This window comes from Microtus oregoni, unplaced genomic scaffold, assembly GCF_018167655.1.
Source record: "Microtus oregoni isolate MIOR12 unplaced genomic scaffold, Mior012 000033F_ref0000390, whole genome shotgun sequence".
Lineage (NCBI taxonomy): Eukaryota > Metazoa > Chordata > Mammalia > Rodentia > Cricetidae > Microtus > Microtus oregoni.
This window is the reverse complement of record NW_024543092.1, coordinates 23,730,434-23,744,229: the sequence shown is the minus strand read 5'-3', so window position 1 is coordinate 23,744,229 and position 13,796 is coordinate 23,730,434. Positions and strand designations below refer to the sequence as shown.

General features: G+C 53.0%; 1 protein-coding gene across 3 annotated transcripts; it reads left to right on the top strand.

Moving 5' to 3' along the window:
* Positions 1-1,843: 1,843 nt before the first annotated feature.
* Dact2 (dishevelled binding antagonist of beta catenin 2) lies at positions 1,844-13,247 on the top strand. 3 transcript variants are annotated; one of them, XM_041680259.1, is made up of 4 exons: positions 1,844-1,907; positions 7,519-7,651; positions 8,548-8,826; positions 9,410-13,247. In XM_041680259.1, the coding sequence occupies exons 1-4, from the start codon at positions 1,905-1,907 to the stop codon at positions 11,083-11,085; spliced, it is 2,091 nt and encodes a 696-aa protein (XP_041536193.1). In that variant the 5' UTR covers positions 1,844-1,904; the 3' UTR covers positions 11,086-13,247. The 3 variants fall into 3 exon arrangements, with proteins under 3 accessions (XP_041536193.1, XP_041536192.1, XP_041536191.1); XM_041680258.1 differs by having other exon boundaries at positions 1,846-1,952; XM_041680257.1 differs by lacking the exon at positions 1,844-1,907 and adding an exon at positions 2,364-2,626.
* Positions 13,248-13,796: the final 549 nt, after the last annotated feature.

Genomic DNA, 13,796 nt, shown 5'->3' with positions numbered 1-13,796 from the left:
TCTGTGCGCATCCTCAGTCACTTCTTCAGATCAAAGCTGTGGACAGGCTCCTTTTCAGGTCTTTTGGCTACACTGTCAAACTGACTTCCAGGGTCCCTGGCCTCCATTATACCCCCTAGGTTTCTTCCTATTCACAGATCATGGGCATCATTATTCCTCACTATGTCTGCCCATCTGATTGGAAGGGAAAGCTTTCCTTGCTTTGTAACGGGTACGCTGTGGGGGCGGGGCATCGTCACAGGCCTTAGCATACAAGAATAAGAAGCTTAATTCCGAGCGCCAGCCATAAACACCTAAACAATGAAGTTGGAAAATAATTTACAGTGGTGTAAGAATGAAGTAAATTCTCAAAAACAAATTTAACACTGGCTCAAGACTCCCTGGTAACTGTGAGGCGTGGCTGAATAAAGTGATCACAGATCTGATTGTGGGCAATGTGGCCCATTTCCGCACCCATGTGGCCCATTTCTGCACCCATGTGGCCCATTTCTGCACCGAGGATGCTCAACCTCGGGTCGTATTTCCCACTGCTTGACAGATTCTGGACATTCTCCAACAAAGCCCATGCTGTCTCCTCTGCAGAAATTGGCAACGTGACACCTAAATTCCTGTAGAAATGTGGAGGGCACAGAGCAGGGAACGCTCAAGCATCCAGACTTCAGAACCTCTGGAAAGGAAGTCACTGGCACAGCTGTGGCCCAGGACAGGGTCTAATATGACAGGAAACAAAGATTCGTTCTGTGCGTCAGTTGGTTCTCCACAGGGTCCCACACAGCTCCGTGGGGAGGGGATTGTTGCCAGCACATGGTTGTGGGCCAGTGGGATACACATCTTCAGAAGAGAGAGAGGGACCCGGGTAGAAAGACCAAGCAGAGCTCAGGCAGAGTGGATGTAGAACTTCAGGGTAGGAGCTAAAACTACAGAAGCTTATTAGGGGAGCCTGCAGTAGAATCGGGCAGCGACTTCTCGGTCGTAACACAGAAAACACAGTGACAAGAGAAAAAAATAGATGCGGTGAAATAAAAATAAAGAGTGAAAATGTTAACTGAGCCTGGTGCCGAGAGTCTGCGATCCAGGTATGCTCAGGAGGCTGGACTGGTCTGCATGGTAAGTTAGAAAGGGCAGTGTAGGGAGACCCTGTCTCAGAACTGAACAAAACAAAAACAGGAAAGCAAAACAGAAGCCTAAAGACTGGAAGGGGTGGGGGGAGACTGGGAGTCCTGTATCTAAGGATTTTGCAGATGGTATTTAGTAAGAAAAGAGTCTCTGATCTTAGTTACTAAAGATGTCACCAATTCAGAGCACGCAGAGTGCCTGGGTGCCATTTCTTCAGGGGAAAGATGCCTAGCCTCTTCCCGCCTCAGAAACTGCTAGCTGCCAGCTGCACTCCACAGCCCTGGGCACTCTGGGTGATACAACTTCCAGCAGCGGGTGCGGCTGGCACCTTCCCACCCCTGCTTCAGAGGCAAAGGTGAACGCTCAGGAAAGCAGCCTGGCATGTCTTCAAAACCTTGAGCACAGTAGCCACCTGTGATTCACCGGTTCCTGCCTTAGGTGGACGCTCAAGCGAGAGGAAAGGGTTTCCACCCGGCCTGCGTGCAGAAATGCAGAAATGAGTTGCAATTTCTTCCTAAGAAACGCTGGAGAAACATGAGGGCTCTCACCACCCAGCAGAGAATGATTCCGCCAGAAAAAGGAGGTTCTGGGGGTGCAAAATGGGCGCATCCGGAAGTCTAAAAACAGTAAAAAGACCCGGATAGCAGGATTCCACTCAAAACAGTGTCCACTGGAGGCAGGCGTGGCTGGGGGGGGGGAGGTCTGAGCATGTGTGCAGAGGAGGTGGGGGCGACTGATCATGTGTGTGCGGCTTCCTTTTGGAATCCAGTGTTCCTGAAGTGACCACCATGGTAAGAGCTGCACAACTCAGGAACTTGCTAGAAGCGTCCTTAAAGGTGCGTGGCATGTGAGGGAGGGAGGATTAGATACACTGAGAAGCAACCAGAGGTTTCCAGGTACATACAGGTGTGCACTGGGAAACCTGGTAGTGGGTTTTCCATACGAAACAGGAACGTGGTTTGTGCAATGTAATTTTTTTGTCTTTTTTTTTTTTCAATTTAAAAACCTAAACAACACCTTTCTCTGGCCGTGCCTAAGCTCTCCTCTGTTCCTTTGCGGAGGGGCTCTGGCCTTCCCTGAGGAGCACACAGGTCTCAGGGGCACAGGGGTTGGGCTGGGCTAGGGCGCGGCGGGCCGACGGGGCGGGCAGGGGGCGGCCGCTGTGACCTCGGGCGTCGCAAACACCGCCCTCCGCGGCCAGCGATAGGTCCTACCCCACCTAGGCGACCTGCGGCCGGGGGCGGGGAGACGCGGCGGGGACGCGCAGCGCAGTGGTTGAACGGCCGACCGGGAGATGTGGGCTCCGAGCGGCCTGGGACCCGCGGGCTGGGACCGCCGCAGGGTGGGCGCGCGGCTACGGGCGGCACTGGCCGGGTTGCAGGAGCTTCAGGGACTGCGCGCCACGCAGCAGGCGCGCGTGCGGGGCGCCCTGGGCCTGCACCCTGCTCCCGGGCCCCGCGGCCAGGAGCTGCGGCTGGAGGCGGCGCTGGCGGCGCTGCGGGAGCAGCTGGTAAGGAGAGAACGGGACACGAGTGGCCATGGGGGCGTGTTGGGGAGCGACCGGGGTGCAGCTGCGTGGACTGAGCGAGTGGAGAGGCCTGATGCGCGGCTGCGTGGGGAGCGCGCTACGGGGTGCGTGCTGGGGAGCCGCGCGCGGAACCTGGTGTTGAATGCGCAGCGCCTCTGCGGCTGACACAGCATTGGTGCGGAGGCGCGCAAGTCGGGCTAGAGGCAGGGGACCCTGGCTTCAATCCCCTAGCAGGTCTTCCTGCTGCACAGCTGGACCGTGTCTCGCAGGGCACCCTACTGGGTTCACTTGTGTCACTGGGGAGTCTTGCCGGCTGATGCCAGTCTCCAAGATTGCCTGTCAACTGATCCGCTTTTAACAACAAAACAAAACCGAGTGTGCTCCAGTCTGAGGAACGTGGGAGGGGGAGATCTGTGGTGCTTTCTCAGCTACCCGCGCCCATTGAGTGCCCCTCTGTGGACCCCTGGACGCCTGCTTGAGATGCTTTGCAGTGCTGCAGTGTTGTGTTGTTGTTTGTTTGTTTGTTTTTCGAGACAGGGTTTCTCTGTGTGGCTCTGGCTGTCCTGGAACTCGCTTTGTAGACCAGGCTGGCCTCGAACTCAGAGAGATCTTCCTGCCTCTGCCTCCCAAGTGCTGGGATTAAAGGTGTATCACCACCGCCCAACACTGCAGCATTTCTAAAATAACAAAATGATGGTCTCGGTGTAGTGGAGGCTCATCCATAACTCTTAAGTGGGATTTCTTGGATGGAGAAATTTGGATCTCTCCCGTTGAGAGTTGGTAAAAATCCAGGGAAACTGTTGTGTTCAGTCAGCTTTAGCTCAGAACCGTGTTGGATTTGTGACTAAAGAATCAGGAAGTCCAGCGTCTGAGTCACTCCCCAGGACACCTGGAATCTTCCTTGGGTGTCAGAGAGGTGGAGAGCTGGCTGAAGGTGGAACCCAGCTGGCAGCCTCCTCCAGACTGTGAGACGCTCACCTGCCCAGAGACGGACATGGCTGGTGTGGACTGGACTCTGCAAATTGCTGGACCCAGGAAAGGACCAAGCCATTACAACAGGTGCCTGTTGTTCAAAAGGCTACGCACTCCGCTTCACGTGACCTCAACCAGGCAGGCACACTGCCGGTTACACGCATGACCCGTTCCCTTAAGGTTAATGATTAACTCCGCTTCAGTGTGTGGGATCACCGATTGGTCTACCCAATCGGTGATCCCACACACTACAATTACCAGCAGCCTTTGGAGACATCAAACAAGCTTTGTTGACACACACACACACACACACTCCCTCCCCTCACCACTACCATCACTACCCCTCTCCGTGAGACCAGAAAAACACGCAGGCTTTGTTATGAAACTTAGTTCACAGGAAAAGAGAAAAATAGTTGAATTTATGTGGCTCTAACCAGCTCTTAGCTCTTCTTTCTTGAGGGGGAGAGCAAGAGCACTTGTTAGATAAAGAAAATAATGAAAGGGCTGCCAGTTAAACCCGGCAGGATCTAGATAGCTCACTGCCCTCCCGCTGGCTCACCTGGCCCTCAGTCAGTGTTCAGGTGTGAAAACCGGAAGCGTCCAGGAGCCCCCCACCCCCACCCCTGCAGTTATCCTGCGGGAATTCTCAAGTAGGGATGGGTTTAGCCATTTCTAGGGATTCAAGATGGGCTACGCCCTGCTAATTGCAGTGTCAAAAGTCACAAAGGGAACTCTGCAGTAGTTGCTTAGGAGAGTTTTGTTCATTAGATAAATCAGTGACTCGTGATGAACTGGGGCCAAAAACAAAACAAAACCAGAGGTGATTTCAGCACTTAATCCTCCTTATTCCAGACTTCTTTGCTGATGAAATCCCATGCGCTCTGACCCCACAGTCTGCTTCAGGTGGCCCTTTAGGCTGCCCCATGAGTGTCTTCACAGGGGCTTGTCTCAGGAAATGGCTAGTGTTTTTACTCAAGTAAGTGGGCTTAGGTAGAATAGCACCTTGGCTTGGCACTATGCCAAGAAGCTGTAACATTCTATCATGCCTCGGCTACATCCAGAAGAGGCGTCCTGGAACAGCAGGCCCTTATGAGGACCATCCTGCAGGAGTGACGGGTTGCGACTTGTTCTAAAAGTGACAACATGCAGCAGCTCAGGCGGTGACACCACAGGAGCAAGCCACATCGATTCCATAACCGTCAATGGTGTTTTCCTTGGCTCGAGCAGCTTGCTTGATGAACACACAGGGGGCAGATGGAGGTCAGATGAGAAGCAGATGAGGCCAAGAACAAGGAGGACCTGACAGACTTCTCCAGGGTCACTGTCAGTCTCCCCTGTGAGCCAGCGCTCCGGGCCCTTCACTATTGATGGATACACTGTGAAGTTTGCAGGAGGTGGTCGGGGGTAATTCATGAATCACACATTTTCTGTGCTCACTATTAGCATTCCAAGAGAGGAAGGAAGTGTCTTAGATACCATCTCAACATCTTGAATTTTTTATCCTCCAAATATATTACAAAGATTTTTTTTTTTAAATGCTGAGGTTGCAGGGCAGAACCGTCCATGGGGGAAGGTGTAACACATTCAGATTCAGTTCTGTGCAATGGTGTGGGGCTTTTAAAGGAATCGGCCAGCTGCCTTTCAGGGGAACCATGGAATGGCAGGACTCGGGCATTTGGTGACTGCCAGACTTAGCTGGTGAAGGTACAAGGTCCTACCCCGGAGCCTTACATAGCAAGAGCCCAGGATTTGCAGGTGTGCTGGGTGTGGTTAGTTCTCCCTTGCACCAGGTCTCTGACCCCTGACCCCGCTTTGGGGGATTCTGACCCAAGTGGCTCAGAACATCCCTGGCATCAGCATGAGGCTTGTAGACCGTAGGCAGGCTTGGTCCTGGGCAGAGTGCCACAGTCTGGCTGTAGTCAGCGGTGCGCCCCACTGGTCACAGTGGCTTTGACCCTGAAGTTCAGCCTAAGGAACAGTGATGAAAACGTGAAGCAGGGGTGGAGGAGGCATTAATTAGGGGCTATCAATCCCTATGGTGAGCTCACAGCAGAGCCCGAGGATCCTAAAAACTGGGGTCTTGAGACCTTAACCATTAACCAGAAACTAGCTGCCTAGGCTGGCTGGACAGATGTTATCTGTAGAGCAGATGGTCCCAACCTTCGGAAGAGGGCAACCAGCCAGACCTCTGAAGAAGGGAGGTTGAGAGAAATAGATGCTGTCACTCACTGGACTGGACCTGGCAGAAGTGCTTGGTGTCTGTGGGCCGTCTGCGTCAGGGTAGGACAAAGAAAAATCTTTTACAGGAAAAATCCGTGCCAGTCCTTTGATGGGCCTAGTGTTGGTTTCTGGGGGTTAGAAAGGGCATGCCTGTGTCTCCTTCCTGCTTGTCTGGGAGTTTGTAATGGGAGCAGGTTCAGGGAAGTTTCATTCACTTGTGACATGAGCTGCTATAGGAGATACTGTTGCCCCAGACACCATCAGACCCTGGGTTTGTAGAGTTAGGATCAGAGCCTGGGACCTAGCAGCCCTAAAAAGCCAGCTGGGCCACCCACAAGTCGTAATGAGACTCTGAAATGGGAATATTTATTCTGTATGTCCGCATGAAGAAGAGAGACAAACGAAAAGGCCCAATGACACCCCAAGTTCATCTTTGGGGGTACCCCTTTAGATTTAAAAAGAAGTAAGAGATGAGCAGTCCTCATCTATCCTTGTCTCAGATGCTGCCAGGAAGGTGGTAGGTGAGTTGTCAGAACTGGGGGAATTTCTTCTCGGGAGATAAGCTCTGGCTCCAGCTGGTCCCTGCTTAAGATGAGATTCAAGGGAAATTCCGATTTCTTAGTGCCCATTGTCTCTTCAGAAAATCTTCTTTCCTGTGGGGGCGAGAGCACCCGGAGGTGGCTCCCACCCACACCCTGTCAGCTCCTGCAGGGGAAGGCTGAGCCTGCTGAGATTGGCATCCCACTCAGCTCACCCTGACCCTTTGCGAAATCACTTGTTGTGGTGAACAGGAAGTCATAACTGCCGGCATCTGCTGCCGCTGATTTCCACGCTGCTGAGATTTCTGATGTAGCTCCCCGCTAGGAAAGTCATGGTCACGCTCTTCCACAGATGAGCCGTGTCCCTCTTTGTTTGCCTTGTTAATTAGAGGAAAAATATGTATGTTGCCAGCCCAGACATCAGGAAACTGCACGGTTGAAAGAAATCAGTTCTTACCAAACACTCGGTACTGATTAGTTTATGTATGAGCACGCAGAACTCACCCTACTTTGTGTGGGCTTCACAGTGTGTGTGTGTGTGTGTCTGTGTGTGTGTGCGTGCGCATGTGTGTGTGTCCGTCTGTGTGGGCGCGCATGTGTGTGTCTGTGTGCACGCATGTGTGTGTGCATGTGTGTGAGTGTGTGCGCGTGTACATGTGTGTGCGCACGCGCGTGTGTGTACATGTGTGTGAGTGTGTGTGCGCGTGCGTGTGTGTGTACATGTGTGTGCGTGCGCACGGCTATAGACCTGAGGACTATGGTATAAAGAAGTCCATTCTCTGGGGATAGTCTTGCACATAAGCTCGCCAAGCTGTCCAAGTGAAGCTGGGGTCTCCTATCAAAATGCCCACTCCCAGGTACCATAGGCCATGGAGGTGCTGTGTGAAGAACTATCTTCACTCCTACTAGACTGTGTGCATGTGTTTGTACATGTGTGTGCGTGCACACACGCACATGCCAAGGGGAGCAAGTCCTTCACTGTACTTTCCAGCAGACCCAGGGAGTTGCTTCCCACTAGTTAACATGAGTTCGGAGCTGGAGTCTGGGAGCCTTCCCGGTGTCTGTGGTGGCCCTGTTTCCACCTTGGACCTGGTTTAGATCTCTGCATTCACGTCGGTTTTTATTCTCTCCTTCGCCTCCCAGTCACGGTTGAGGCGGCAGGATGCAGGCCTGAAGACTCACCTGGACCAGCTGGACCAGCAGATAAGTGAACTGCAGCTGGATGTGAGCAGGTCATCTTGCGAGGCCCTGGACAGTGACAGCAGGCCCAGCTCAGGTACGGCTGATGGTGGCTGCCACCCCTCACAGACCTAACGCTGTGGACAGTGCCAGCTGCAGCCTGTGTCCTCCACTGATCTGACACTTGGGAGTTCCCCTGAGCAGCCTGGGAAGTGGATGTGACTAAAGACATAAAAAGCTATAAACACACTGAAAAAAAATACAAATATAATAAACATATGAAGTTTAAATATATGTCTTAAGAGTTTACGTACAGTACAGTTTATACAGCAGTTCACACATATGTAAACTACCAGCTGTATTAAATACCCCAGGAGCTCCTAAACCATGCTGTGGATCACCTAAGTCATTTACATCAACTTGACTGGCCCTTCCCTCCCTGTGCACCATCCCAGACCTCCTCAGAGAAGGTCATTGTTGGCAGTCTTTGCTGGCTTGTGTGACTCTGGTCACCTTTGCTTTCTCAATACGCTACAGGTGAAACTTGGCAACAGGGACCCCTGTGTCTGGGTTACAGTGGTCACAGGTATCTGTGACGGCCAGCCTGGGGTGTGTGGAGTCTTGGTACTTGGCTTTTGCAGTCTAACCTGGAATGTGCTACCCGAGCAGTCCCTGGGACTGAGGACTCCCAGGAAGGAAATGCCCCCCCCATGCAGTTGTGTGTTAAAGAAAGGAGATATCCGTAGCAAAGGAAGCTCTCCTTCTGAGCATAGCTATAGGGGTCAGGTGAGGTAGGGTCAGTTGTTCACATAGCCACTCACAAGGTTACCAGCAAGAATCTAGAACATTCTCATTGTGGACCTGTCTCCACAGGCATTCTTAGCAGCCCCTCAGCACTCTCTGTGCCAGTAAAAGCAAGAGAAAAGGGGTCTAAGTCTTAGGGTAGAGCCCACTGGCCAGGGGCGCACTGACCACTGTGTCTGCTCTGTTTAGGCTTCTACGAGCTGAGTGACGCTGGGTCCTGCTCCCTGTCCACCTCATGTGCCTCTGTTTGCAGTGACCGCCTGTCCCCCTCACTGGGCGGCTGGCTGCCTGTGTTTCATCCCTCTAAGTCCAGGTCTGGCATGGGGGACTGGCGACCCCGCTCTGCGGATGAGACCACTGTCCCTGCATGGAGCCCACAGCCCAGTGGAGAAGATAGCAGGTTCCCGCATGGTGCAGAGGACACAGGCCGGCCGAGGGGCATGTTCCGGCCTAGACCTGTGTCTACAGGTGAGAGGGGATGGAGAGAGCGGGAGTGTCGTTTGGGTGAGAAGGATAGCAGATGATGGTACCTGGGCTCAGTGGGGAAGAGGCTGACCCCACTTGGATGGAGCAAGTGTGTGTGTGTGTGTGTGTACGCATGTGTGTGTTTCTTCTTTTAAATGAACATCCAGAAACTCCAAAGAAGCATTCAGATCATGTGACATGCCACATTTAGAGTAAGAATCGAGGCACAAGCACCCTCCATGTTTTCCCAAGAGAAAAAGATGTCACCTGGACACACACACACACCTGGGCTCTGTACCAGCCTTGGTCTCTCTGTGCCAAGTCTCCAGTTTCACTCCCAGGCTGTGGATGCTGGAGCAGTTCCTGTCGTGACTGTCCCGTGTATGGCTGGACACGTTTCTCCTGGGTAGCCTCCCAGCTGTGATTAAGTGGAGGCACCGAGATGATGCTTTCTTCTCCTCACTGAAGCTCAGGGACCAGTACACACTGTCAGAGCCCATAAGGCCCGAGCCTCCATATGCGCCTATGGGAAACAGGAACTTGGCATCTGTCTGTGTTGATGTGCTTTTCATGGTCTCATTCCCAGGTGATCTTGAGAGAGTCCTCCCAGATGACCTGGGGCTTCAGAGAGCTGGTGTTGATGCTGCACCCCCATCCCTCCTCTGCCAGGGGATAGAGGTCCCAGCCCACACACTGGACCCCAAGTACCAGCGGGATCTGGTGGCCAGGGGTGGCCAGGAGGTATACCCGTATCCCAGTCCCCTCCATGCAGTGGCTCTCCAGAGCCCGCTCTTTGCTCTGCCTAAAGAAGCGCCACATCTTGACATCCACTCGCCTCCTCCGGAGCCTCCTCAAGTCCCTGTTGATCAGAACAGGACTCAGGCTGGGCCGATCCGTGAGCTGGGCTCGGCCGAAGCCTACATCCACAGGCTGTTGCGTCTGCGGGGCCAAGAGCTCCCTCTGAGGGATGAGCTGCAAGAGCAGGGAGGGGACCCGGCTCCTTTCCCACGGAAGCCGTGTGGCCAGAGATCAGACAGTGGAGGTCAGCTCGAGAAGCCGGCCTACGGAATGGACAGGGGAGGAATGAAACCAAGTAGAGATGCTGCCAAGGACAGCCTCAAGCAACAGGGGCCTGTGTCCCTTGTGGATACTGAGCCCCTCAGCAGCCCCCTGCAGGAGGAAAGCACCTGTTGGAATCCCCGTGTCCACGGAGACAGTTCTGTAGGTTTTTCTCTCTGCTCCCAGGCCCAGCAGACCTGCATTGACTATGGCCAAGGACAAGCCCTGTCACCTTCCAGGGTACTGGGCCCTGAGAGCCCCCCTCTGGACCCAGGACCCTTTGCCTACCCTTCTTACACCTCTGGTGAAACCTCCCCAATGAGGCTGAGGATGGGATCTCCCCAAAGCAAGGCGGTGAAGGTCAGAAGAAGAATCAGTGATAAAGTGCCCAGGCTGGGGAAGCAGCTTCCACCACAACCCGGGAGACAGCAGGGCACCCATGCCGCTGCCTTGACTCCAGAATGGGGCCCCTCATGCAGGCCCCAGCAGGGGGGGCTCAGCAGGGGCCCCACACTGGCCAAAGAGCCTCCTGGACGCTCCTGCTCTGAGTCCACCCTATACCCTGTGCCCTTCTTTGTCCCCCTAGTGGTGGCCCAACAGGAAAGTTACCCAGCATCCCAAGTTCTGTTCCCAATGGAGGCATCCCCCCTCAACTCGGCAGCCAGGGGGAAGCAGCGCAGGTGGCAGTCTACTACAGAGATCTCAGCCAAAGCCTGCTCAGTCAGCCATCCTGGGCCCAGCTTGGGGCCCCTTAAGTCTCCAGCCAGGAGAGTAGGTGGTCCCCAGGTCCAGAGCAGGCCCGCACTTGCCCGTCAGGATGCCTGTGTGAGAAGCGAGTCCGACCCCTCCGAGCACTCGGCAGAGTGTGCCTCGCTATTCCACTCCACCATTGCCGAAACCAGCGAGGATGAGGAGGCCAGTGACCACACTGCCAACCGCTTCGGGGACGAGTCTAGTAGCAACGATTCGGAAAGCTGTGTCCAGAGTAGCCGCAGTGGCCTGGGAAGAGGCAATGCACAGGTTGGACAGAGGGAGAGGGCGTGGCCTCGGGTGCCGCCCCAGCAGTCCCCACGGGTCCCAGGAAGCTCCAGGCCACCGCTTCCCCCTGTGCCCAAACTGTGCCGCATCAAGGCCTCCAAGGCCCTGAAGAAGAAGATCCGCAGGTTCCAGCCAGCAGCCTTGAAGGTCATGACCATGGTGTGATGTCAGTGTTTTAAGCCTAAGACCCCAGGACGCGCAAGGCCCTCCTTCCACACCGTTTGATGAGCAGACTGAGGGTACCACACCGTCGTCTTGCTTACGTTTCTCGGTCACCCTCACTGTGGTTGTGAGTTCTCTCGGGTGAGTTTCCATCCAGCCGTTTTGATTGCATGATCCCAGCTGCAGCTTTGCCCTCCATCACGCTCTGGCTGGTGTGTGGGGAGAGGTCTCTAAGAAGGCATTCCTGCCCAGAGACGGCTGCCCAGAGACGGCTGCCCAGAGACGGCTTAGGTGCGTCACATCCTCTTCAGGGGACCAGATTTGAATTCAACTCCACACTACACTCATGATAAATGCCTGCATGATGCTGATGTCGTACCAAATAAAAGAACCACTCCCCTTCTTCTGCAGCCGCTGTCTTGTCTGTCTGCCTTCCTAACATGGGATGTGCACGGACCCGAGGGAGGAAAGACTTTTTGAGAGTAAAGCCTAAATTCTGGATTCAACACAGGTGAATTGAGTAGGAAAAAATATTTGGAAAATAATTTTTTCACTTTTTTTGTCTTTTGTTTTTTAAAAAAAGTCTACTTTCGAAGGATGAGGATGATAGGTTTTCAACTCAGCTGTTCAGAGTCGTGCGTACTCACGAGGCAGCCTTCTGGGTCCAACACGTTGCCCTTGGAGGGGATATGGGGTGCATCTCAAGGGGTGCATCTCACGGGGTGCCTGCCCTTCCCCTGCATGCTTCACAGAAGCCTTGAAAGCGAGACAGAAAGCCTGAAATACTGGGGCAATAAAGTGTCACACTTGAGCTAAAGTTTTCTATCGCAAGAGCTGTGTACAGGGCGAAAGGTGAAGAGACTTCATTGATTAAAGTTTAGAACAAAGACATCGGCCTTCCTCGAAAGGGGGAGAGGGAGAATGGGAATGAATGCTTTGGGGGTTTCAAAGTGAAAGAAAGCAAAGGGCTTTTGGTGCCACCCACTCCAACCTGCAAATATTATTCCGAAGGGGCCACGAGAACAGTCTGAAAAGCAAACATTCCAGTATCCGCCTTGACTTCCTGCCTGCACCTCCTGGGATTGCTCAGGCCAAGGCTTCTGTCACCCTTCTAATTTCACAGAGTTTAAAGGAACATTAAAAGCCAGTCATGACCCGGGATTTTATTGTAAAAGGTAGTTTTTCTATCGCTGTAACAAAATGCCTGGCAAACTTAAGGAAGGAAGGTGTGTTTTGGCTCACAGCCTCGAGAGAAGGCGTGGCATGGGAAGGCAGCGCAGTTCACACCATGGTAGCCCAGGAAGCAGAGAATGGGATGGGATGTGGCCCGAGGTGATGTACCCCTTTGGACCAGCCTCCAGTGACTCAACTTCTCCATCCAGGACTCGCCTACAAAAGTTTTCAGTCTCCCCAAATATCACCACCAGCAGGGCATCAAGTGTGAGAAACATTTCAGATTCACACCATAGCCTTCTGCCCGGGGCCCTGAAGTCTTCTCACAAGTACATCGTGTCCACTTCCAAAGAGTCCCCACAGCCTTAATGGTTCCAGCGTCGTTCAAATGTCTTGAGTCCAGAGATTCATGGCAATCTCTTAGCTGTGAGTCTCAGAAAAGTGATATAGCTGTACATAGCACTGGCTGTGTGGCTAACGTGATCTGCCTCATTGCCTCATTCCTGAGGTGAGGGGAAGCAGATTTTTGGCTGAACTTTCACCTATGAGAGCTGCTCAGAGTCTTGATGAAGCTGTCTGGGCCCCTGCCCAGACCTAAACCTGCATCCCTGCTGCTTTTTCTGGAGATGGCATAAGCTCCATGCTTTTGCTCAGCATAGTCTCTCTCTGAAGCTATGCAGTTGGGGCTCAAGTGTACCCCATGAAATAGATGCACTCGGGCCTATCTACACAACTGTACAAGCAAATCAGGAAAGCCATACAGCTACACAATCTGCTCTCAGCTCTCTGTACCCCAGCTCTGTGTGTGTGTGTGTGTGTGTGTGTGTGTGTGTGTGTATGGACATTTCTGTCCCACCAAGTCTGCAGCTGTTTGGTCCCAAAGAAACACACAGAGGCTTATTTAATTATAAATTGTTTGGTCTATTAGCTCAGGCTTATTATTAACTAGCTCTTACAACTTAAATTAACCCTTAGTTTTTGTTCATGTTTAGCCACATGGCTTGGTGCATTTTCTCAGTAAGGCATTCTCATCTTGCTGCCTCTGCATCTGGCTGGTGACTCACTCTCTGCCTCTCCTCTTCCCAGAATTCTCTTGGTCTGGTTGCCATGCCTATACTTCCTGCCTGGCTACTGACCATTCAGCATTTTATTTAACTAATATGAGTGGCAAATTTTACAATGTACAAGAGCATTATCCCACCGCATGTGTGTGTGTCCATCCCCTTTTTTCTCTCTGTCGTTTGTCTCATTGCAAATAAATAAATAAATAAATAAACAAGTCTCCAGTCAGATTTGTGAAAACCCAACAGGAACCGTTCAGAGACCAGAGCAGCTTACAAATGAGGTTCAGCTCCTAAACGGTGCTGGCCCGGGGACCTCACTACTGAATAACAGGTGGGGACTCTGAGTGGAAAATGATCAAGATTCCCTCTGAAAATAGACCTGGATCCCGGGGGTCAGAGCCTGGTGGGTGGTAAGGGCTGAATCTCTGGAGGGACAGGTTCTGGGGAAGGCTACTACTGCAGGACCCTGGACACGGC

Excerpts from the sequence above, each read along its gene's own strand:
- Dact2 (XM_041680257.1), top strand. The coding sequence starts at position 2,411 with ATGTGGGCTCCGAGCGGCCTGGGACCCGCGGGCTGGGACCGCCGCAGG. Across the intron at positions 2,627-7,518 it reads CGGCGCTGCGGGAGCAGCTG|TCACGGTTGAGGCGGCAGGA; the intron begins GTAAGGAGAGAA and ends TTCGCCTCCCAG. Across the intron at positions 8,827-9,409 it reads GCCTAGACCTGTGTCTACAG|GTGATCTTGAGAGAGTCCTC; the intron begins GTGAGAGGGGAT and ends TCTCATTCCCAG.